This window comes from Callorhinus ursinus, unplaced genomic scaffold, assembly GCF_003265705.2.
Source record: "Callorhinus ursinus isolate GAN/ISIS: 27379988/994484 unplaced genomic scaffold, GSC_fseal_2.0 scaffold1086, whole genome shotgun sequence".
NCBI lineage: Eukaryota > Metazoa > Chordata > Mammalia > Carnivora > Otariidae > Callorhinus > Callorhinus ursinus.
The window spans coordinates 2,819-11,128 of record NW_027398141.1 but is presented as its reverse complement, the minus strand read 5'-3'; the positions used below and the strand labels follow the sequence as shown (position 1 = coordinate 11,128).

The 8,310-nt window shown below is 60.3% G+C and overlaps 2 protein-coding genes across 3 annotated transcripts; one reads left to right on the top strand and one right to left on the bottom strand.

Annotated features, from left to right (window-relative positions):
• Nucleotides 1-2,075: 2,075 nt before the first annotated feature.
• On the top strand, nucleotides 2,076-3,766 carry LOC112813566 (heat shock transcription factor, X-linked member 3-like). The gene is made up of 2 exons (XM_025858577.2): nucleotides 2,076-2,627; nucleotides 3,063-3,766. Exons 1-2 carry the CDS (start codon nucleotides 2,139-2,141, stop codon nucleotides 3,654-3,656), a joined length of 1,083 nt encoding a protein of 360 aa, XP_025714362.2. The 5' UTR covers nucleotides 2,076-2,138; the 3' UTR covers nucleotides 3,657-3,766.
• Nucleotides 3,767-4,683: 917 nt separating this feature from the next.
• Nucleotides 4,684-8,074, bottom strand: LOC112818357 (protein EOLA1). 2 transcript variants are annotated; one of them, XM_073890589.1, is made up of 3 exons: nucleotides 6,673-8,074; nucleotides 6,282-6,564; nucleotides 4,684-5,405 (listed from the first exon to the last, which is right to left on the bottom strand). In XM_073890589.1, the coding sequence occupies exons 2-3, from the start codon at nucleotides 6,532-6,534 to the stop codon at nucleotides 5,182-5,184; spliced, it is 477 nt and encodes a 158-aa protein (XP_073746690.1). In that variant the 5' UTR covers nucleotides 6,535-6,564; nucleotides 6,673-8,074; the 3' UTR covers nucleotides 4,684-5,181. The 2 variants fall into 2 exon arrangements, with proteins under 2 accessions (XP_073746690.1, XP_073746689.1); XM_073890588.1 differs by lacking the exon at nucleotides 6,673-8,074 and having other exon boundaries at nucleotides 6,282-6,582.
• Between the last annotated feature and the right edge of the window lie 236 nt (nucleotides 8,075-8,310).

Here is an 8,310-nt window from a genome sequence, read left to right as displayed (position 1 = left end):
CATCGCTCCCACGTCCCCCCCCACCACCACCACCACCACGGTCCGGTCCCTCTAAGTAAACAGCAGAGCGCAGGGGCTCGCAAAGGCCACGGCAAAATATCATTTTCGTTCTTTAAAGAGCTCATCGAGGAGAAAATTCTGAGGTACGCAACTGAAGGAAGCTGGGCTGTTTAACCAGAGACTCTAGGAGCCCCCTTCTGAGAAGCCACCAATGGCTTTTAAATGGTGGCCCTTTTCTAAGCTCCCGTGTAAATCCTTAGCCTCTCGTCGCAGGCCCCCACAGCACGCACTGACTTCTGGAATGAACGCTTGGTAAACTGTCAAGGAGCCCGGAGACCACGAAGCCAGCCCGATTCTAGAGCTGGGGGCTCCATCGAGGGTCCCAGCCCTTGGACGGAAAGTCCCCCCGGGAGACCCTCTCTCGAACCCTCTTGGCGCTCCCCATTTAGACACAAAGCACTGACCCTCAGAGAGGGCCAATGACCCTCCTCGGTGGCAGAGCTGGCTCAAGGAGCTAGCATCCTCGCAGGCGGGGGCCTTTCCACGGCACCAGAGCGAAGATTAAGAACAAAGCTGTCCAGGTGGCTAGGGAACATGTATCTCTCCAACCACCGTCCCATCCTCTCATCTATGGTGAAGATGACTTTCATTTAGGTTTGTGTCCCATCCCACAGCCAGACTCTCCTCTATTTTCAGATACTGCATATTGGCTTCCTCTGGTCACGTCGAGCTAAACAAGTAGGAGTTTTCCTGGGGAGTGAGTCTGTATACAACAGGCCCTTGGAAAAGTAACCGCAGAGCAAACGACACTACTCACTGTATCTCCCATCAAGGTCATGGCAGGAGAGGGAGCACAGGAGTCAGGGCTGGGGGTGGGCTCGGGGCAAGGGGAGCAGGGCTGGCATGGCCGTGGGTCCGTGAAATGCTTTGTTTCAACAGAACAGACTATATGCTGAACCCCAAAATCAAGTAATTAAAAGGGGAAGTGCCAAGGGAGATCCAATTTGGAAGCGGGTGGCCAGAAATCTGGGAGAGCTGAGGCCAAACCACTCCACTGAGGAAAGGAGAGAGGGCTTTCGAGGCAGCCTCAAGGGAGGCTGAATCGGCCTGTCCGCGGGAGGACGTTTGCAAAGGGCGAGCACAAGTGTCCCCAAAGTGAGCACATCTTGGGCCACGAGGAGAGTTCCTATAGGGAACAAACGGAGACTAAAGACAACCCCATCGTGATCTGGCCAGGGATGAGATCTGGGGACAAGCAGAGCTCAACAGGAGACCCTCAAGCTCGGCAGAGGCGGGGGCCATTCACTGACAAAGCCGGAGCTCTGGGTTAGCAGCGTGTCTGAGGTGCTGTGGGTAACACTGAGGTTGAGGAACGAGAGCAACGCTCTCACCGTTGCTCTCGCACAGCCCTACTCCGGGGACAATTTAACCCAGGGGCAAGGAAACAGGGTTCTTGGTTCAGGCCCATCTGAGCAGGACCAACTAACCAGCAGGAGCAGGTGGAAGAGACCAAAGCAGGAAGTGCGGGGGGGGGTGCAGGAAGAAGGGGGAGGGCTACCAACTGAGACTAGGCCAACCAGACCCCTAGGGGCTGCCATCTTCTGAGAGAGACAGTCTCCCAAGGGCCCATCTGACCCAGGCAGACTTGGTGGTAGCCAAGCCAGGGCTCACCAGGGCCTGGCCCTTGAGCTAATCAGAGAGGCCACCAACAGGTCCCCCCCGCCCCCCACCGCCGGTCCTCAGGGAGTGGGAGTGCACCTAGGATTGTGGTTTCTCTACCCATCCAGGGCCTGGCCCCAGGAGGCATTGTGCCTGGTTGTAGACAGGAGCCTTCCTGGGGAACTCAAACCATACTTTTGTTTACTTGTAGAAAAGAGAGAAGCTAGGGGCCTGTACCCCTCCCCTCCCCCACACTTGGCCAGGGCTCCCTCTCCAGACCAGCTCAGAGTCGCCTTTGTGACATCACATGACAAATAAAGGGGGCGATGACTCAGGCACCCGGTTGCCCGACTACGAGACTCCAGAATTTGGGGGACAGTATATATGGGGCACCCCTGTACCGGCCGAAGGCATTTCTGACTCGAGAGTCAAGTGAGACGGTCTCGGGGTGAAAATGCTCCTGATCTAGACTTAGCGCCATGGCTAGTCAGAGTACCGACGAGATAGGCCCGGTCGAGCTGGCTCTGCCTGGTGACGGAGAGTCAGCCACAGCGGTCCCATCGACTTCCTCCCTGGGTCCAAATTTGGATTCCAGGGAGGGTTTAGAGAAGCACGAGGACCCGGCTGGGAGCCGAGATCCAGATCCCCAAGACAACCCACAGCCAGAGGCCCCAAACCTGGGTGCCGCCAATGTGGGGCAAAACATTCTCGGGCTTTCCTTCCCGAGAAAGCTCTGGAGCATCGTGGAGGACGACGCCTTCACGTCCGTGCGCTGGAATGACGACGGCGACACCGTGATCATCGACGAAGACCTTTTCCAGAGGGAGATTCTTCACCGGAGGGGCCCAGAGAGAATCTTTGAAACTGACAGCTTGAAGGGGTTCATCTGCCTAATGAACCTGTACGGGTTCAGCAAAATACGCCCAGACAGCCCTTCGGTTCGCGCCCCGGGGAACGGGAGGATGACGGTAAAGTAGAAAGTCCTCGCGTCTCCCCCGCCCCCGTCTTCTGTCCTTCCAACAGCTTCCTAGTAGACCCAGAGGAAGGATCTCCCGAAGGGGCTTAATTTCCTAGTAATCTTTTATTAACGTATTTCTCTATGCCTAGACAGAAGCCAGGGAACGTCAGATAGGTGCGTGAACACCTTAACCTATGCACGCCGTCGTTGGTGAGCTCAGGCTCTAGGGCGTAAGGAACCTCGCAGGCAGCCTCCGAGGACCTCTCCCCCATAGTAGAGCTAGGCCATTATCTAGGCCATTATGTCCTCGGGGGGGGGGGAGGGGGGAGGGGCAGGGAGTAGTGGTGGCCCTGGTGGTGGCCGCGGTGGCCGTGGCAGCGGCGGCGGCAGCAGAGGACACGATTCTTTCCTTCCAGAATGACTAAAAGGACGAATCTCGTTTCAGATGTACCGCAACTCCAACTTCCAGCGAGACAGGCCCGTGCTGCTCGAGAATATTCAGAGGAAAGGTGATCCGAGAACCGGCACCAGGTGGCTAGGAAGCGGTGCAACACCTCTAAAGAGAAAGAAGCAGGTGGCGGCGGCGACAAGACGTTCCCCACGATTCCATCACAGCAAATCCAGCAACGAGGACAAGGCGGGCCCCAGAGAAGCCCCAAACGTTCAGGGACCCAGCGGCACCCAGTCCTTTAGCTTCTCCAGTATCCGGTTCCTGAGCAGCGTAGCCAGAAGTCCCATGGAAAATCATGGCCCAAGGGAGCAGGGTGGCCCAAGTGGGGAGGACACCTCCAGGAATGTGATGTTTGTGCCCCTGGCTACTGCCAGAAGGGACGGCGCGGGGGAGCTGCCCACCGCCCTCCCGGCTTACCCAGATTATGGGTTGCTGATGTCGCTGTACAACGCCTGCTATTCCATCCTGCTGGCTGGCCTTTCTGTCATGTCCCCAAACGAGGCCCCCAGTGAGAATGAGGAGCAGGAGGGTTCCTCAGATTACAAGTGTGCACTCTGTGAACACTTCAAGGACGACCCGGTTCCCTAAGCTCACAGGCCACGGGCGACAGATAAAAATCACCATCGTGTAACCCTGACTCTATTCCTGGCCTTAATAAAGAAAAGCAAAACTCCGCAGGAGTAAATAAACAATGACAACGGCGAGTCTGTGTTCTTTCTAACTTGCGACACCACGCACACCTCATCGGATAGACCCGAGGAGGCTGGGAATCCTGGCCCGGGACCGGGGCTGGCCCCCGTGGGTCCTCTTTGCTTTGGAGCGGCAGCATTTTCACCCACTCGGCCAAGGAGCTGGCTGGGGAGGGTTGAGGCAGGCCCAGGAAGATCTGGTCGCCTGAGCCTCGCCTGCCGGTCAGGAGAGACAACAGCCTCGCTCCTGACCTTGGCGCCGTCCCCCTTTCCGGCGCTCGCGCAGCTTGAGACAGGAGGGGCCTTCCTCGTGGGTCCCCTTGTGATGCCAGGGCCAGTTTCTGATCAGCAGCTGAGCGCTCCTAGCGCGGGGGCCAGGGGCCTTCCAAGGAGGCCCACCGAAAAGCAGGGACGTAGGACCCCTTTCGTCGAGCTCAGAAGACACGGGCCATTCCAGTCGATGGCGGGGTGGGGGTGGCGGGGTGGGGGGGCGGGGGTGGCCCATCATCCTCATAGGTAACAACCACTAGAACCTTCGCTAAGGAACACACAAAAGCCAACAACAAGAGATTTCCCACAAAACAAACACCACAACTTGTCACTTTTCCATCAGGGCTGTATTTAGGATCCTTCCCTTGCACACGAAGCAGCCGTGCCACGTGTGTAACACGCACCCTTCATGGGCCAAGGGACGCTTTCACAACAGCAAGAATCATCTGCGAGGACGGATGGGCGCTCTGTTTCTCAGGCTGAGGTCCTCGTCACCGTGAGCGGGGCCGTCCGTGGCTGGCCACTCCCTCCCGGGCCTTCCTTCAGTGCCCACTCGCAGCCTTCCCACAACATCCCCTGGACGCTGTTCAAACGCTCTCTGACTTTTGACCAGAACAAAGAGCGGGGGAGACACTAACCAGTTCTCTCAAAACGCATTTTTTTTTTAAGATTTTATTTATTTATTTCACAGAGAGAGACACAGAGGGAACACAAGCAGGGGCAGAGGGAGAAGCAGGCTCCCTCCCCGTGGAGCATGGAGCCCGACAGGGGGCTCGATCCCAGGACCCCGGGATCATGACCCGAGCCAAAGGCAGACGCGTAACGACTGAGCCACCCAGGCGCCCCAAAACGTATTTCTTTGTGCAACCCAAATTAGTCGCGGTGCAAAGGCCTTTACGGCAGCTTTCCCTGTCTCCTGAAGCTCCGAGTCCTCGAGCCCGTCGAGGAGCCCAGACGGGCGGCTCACAGGGAAAGTCCCGCGGGCCCGTCCCCCGCACGGGAGCGGAGAAATCCGTGCCCAGGAACAGCACGCAGCGGCAGCGCTCTCCGCGGCAGGGCCAAGCCAGACCAGAGCTGCGGTCCCCGCCTGTGGCACGATGGTCACCTCACGGGTCATGACTTAGCTGGGGCTTCTCCGTAACCCTGCACGCCCCTCAGGCCTCCTGCCCCAAGGGGAGCAGGTGCTCTGGGATGTCTACCTGGAAGAGATCCTTTCCGCCTTTCCTGGGGATGGGCTCCAGCAACCACCTGGGGTTCGAAAGCACCGTGAGGTACTTCTGCTTCAGGCCGGTCAGCACAGCTCGATTTTCCAGTTCCACGACCTCATCGGGAGCTAAGTCCTCTGGGCACGGCAACGTTTCCCCAACGTCAACAAGCCCTGTGCACAAGGAGAAGCGCGCACTGGTTTTTCCTTCCAGAAACCGAGGCCCGCCTGTCGGAGAACACGGTTATTGACAGCTACAACCACCAGGGACCACGAGGGTCTCCCCAGGGGGCCACGGAGTACACTGGGCCGCTCTGGCCGAGCATCTGCGACGTGCCAAACTCTGTTCAGGGAATTCCGGGTGAGGCCGAGGGACGGAGACAAAGAAGTGGAGGGCCCTGTCCTCAACGACCACACCCAAGCAATGGGCTGGTCCCAGCCACACTGCTCAGGGCAGCAGGCGGAGGTCAGAAGGGCTCCAGACGCCAGGGGGAACAGGCCATCAGGTCCCCGAGCACTTTGGCAGGTGGCAGGTGCGGCGGTGGGACCTGACCCACCCAGGGCGCAGGGAACTTAGCTGGGATGCGGGGACGGTGGGGGTGGGGCATCCGCCCACGAAGCCAGGCAACAGCCTGAATCTGGAGGCTACCCCAACCCACGCCGGGTACCGCGGTCTCCGCCTCCCATGGTCTCTGCCGCACGTACGCGCACGCACACACGGACGCACACACACTCGCGCGCAAACACACGGGTGTACACATACACACGCACAGGCCAGTGCCACGTGGAGACTTGGAAGCTGTCCCTGCCTCTCAGATCGAAAATGGGAACCGAGGCCCAGAGCGGACGCAGGGTCCCCGGGAGGTCGTGGGACCTCGGCAACTCCCCCACCCCCAGCCCACGGCCCCCTGCTGCCCCTCTGAACGGTGTGTCGCTCGGCTCACACACCAAGCAGTTCGAAAGAAAACAAGCCACAAAACTCCCGAGCTAGATCCCGCGGCCTTAGCCCCTGGAGGTTGTCTGAGCAGCATCTGGCCTATCATCACTTGCCAGCTATCACGCCACGGCCGTACTTTTCCCCTTCCCGAAGCAAGGCCTGAATCTGAGCAGGGGCCATCCCCAGCCTCTCCACCAGCAGCCTCCTCCACGCGGCGTCTTCCCAGTCCCTCTGGGCGATGTGGACGGCGATGGTGCAGTTCCGGTGGCCGCTCAGCAGAGGACGCCAACGCGTCTCCACGGTCTTGACCCCGTTTAAGACGAAACCTGCGTAAGGCTGCCGGAAGGAGAGGCAGCCGAACTGCATCTCCCTACAGCTCCTGGGGCCTCCCCTGGCCTGCGGGGACACGGAACCACGAACGTCAATGAGCATCACGCCCAGCGCTCCAAGCTCATGACCCGCGGGCAAGGCCTCGCCCCAGTGTCCCCCGGGTTGCCTACTGACCTGGGCGGTGGGGGAGCCGAGAGCCCTGGCTCCTTCTTCCTATCACGACACAGTCAGCCGACAGGCCCAAAGGAAGGGGCCGGGGATCAGGACGACGTGTCCATCAGACAGAGTCTTGGGCGAGCTCTCGGACGATGGCGCAGACGGCTAGAGAAAGGCACGGCCGGGACAGCACGTGGTCGGTGCTACAACAGAGGCCACGGAGCCCCAGCAGAGGACAGAGGGGGACGGGCCCCTGGGTTTCACGACTCGGCAAGCTGGCTCTAGCCCCCTCCCAGCACAGACAGGGCCAGTCCTGGGCCTCGCTTCTTCTCCTGCCAACCCACTCGGGTCCCTGGCCCTGCCACCGCCGAGACACTGCAGATCCCCGGGCTCCTGTCTCGGGGCGGCGGAGCACAAATCCTTGGTATCTAACCTCGGCTCAGCGCTGGGGGCGCCCCAGCGATCTCAGATGGCCCCGGCCCCTTTGGGTGCCACCCTCCTCGGACCCCTTCCTGCCCCACTGCTCTCCACTATCAACAGACCCCCCCAACCCCGACCCGAGCCTAGAGAAAGGAAATACAAGAGCAGGAACAACTGGTCCCGGGGCGCACGCACTGCCTCTATGCCAGGCACAGGGGAGGGGCACGAACCACACACCAGAGGATTCAATCCTCAAATCACCCGCTACAGCAGCGCTACCGTCACCTCACTCCGGACCTGAGAAGGAGGTGCCGAGGAAGAGACAGATGGCCCATGACTGCAAGGGGATCTGAGTGCATGGACCCCCTGCCCTTGCACCTGGATTGGGGGGGGGGTCCGCCCTCCTCACGGGAGGACAGAGCTGTGCAGTGGGAAGAGCGGGGCCCCGGGGCCTGAACCTCAGCTGGGTCCCGGTACCTGACGGAGCCTCCGTCTCCCGCGTGGCTGCGAGGATCGGGGACAAGGTGCCAAGGGCGCCTAGCCCAGTACATGACACCTAACAGGACAGTTACAAACAGTGGCTGCCCATCATCATTATCATCGGGCCTGGGGCTCTACCCTGAGCCCCTGAGTACCACCTTCTCCGGTTCATCTCTGCTCCCAGGTCCTGAAGTACATAAACCTGGCCTCAACGGCATTCTCCTGTTGAAGAAACCACATCCACTCTCAAAGACAAGGCCCAGTGACCAGCAAGGCGGCCTCATGTTCACCCCCTTCCCAATCCACCGTCCTGCCTGTCCCCACGTCCAGACCCGCTGCCTTCCCTCTGTCTCTCCAGGGGAGCCGCCCTCAGCTGTGCTCTGGGGCCTAGCCCTCTGGCTCACTCCGGCGCCTGGCTCTGTCCTGCTCCTGCTCAGGCAGCCTCCCTCCCGTCCCCCAGGAGTAGGTAGGTGGTCCCCTCTGCAGAGAGCCACACCTGTGTCTCCCTCAGGGCAGGGACAAGGACCCCTCCCCCCGCCCCCCCCCCGGGGAGCGGGGGGAGCCCCCACACAGGCCTCCAGCTCCTGCGGCGGCCTTCTCCAAACCTGTGCATAGCAGAAGTCCCCCCAGAATGGCCGTCTATACTCGCAGCCTCTACTTCCTCGCCATGCACCGCACCCCACCTTCCACGAACACACCCTCGACCCGCCACGTGCCTGTCCTGTCCTCATCTGACTCGTGGCCGGACAGCCCGGA

What these genes read in the sequence shown, in the direction of transcription:
- LOC112818357 (XM_073890589.1), bottom strand. Translation starts at nt 6,534, where the DNA reads ATGCAGTTCGGCTGCCTCTCCTTCCGGCAGCCTTACGCAGGTTTCGTC. An exon ending in CGGCCGTGGCGTGATAGCTG is followed by an intron (nt 5,406 to 6,281) that starts GCAAGTGATGAT and finishes CCTTGTGCACAG; the next exon opens with GGCTTGTTGACGTTGGGGAA.
- LOC112813566 (XM_025858577.2), top strand. Translation starts at nt 2,139, where the DNA reads ATGGCTAGTCAGAGTACCGACGAGATAGGCCCGGTCGAGCTGGCTCTG. An exon ending in CGGGGAACGGGAGGATGACG is followed by an intron (nt 2,628 to 3,062) that starts GTAAAGTAGAAA and finishes ATCTCGTTTCAG; the next exon opens with ATGTACCGCAACTCCAACTT.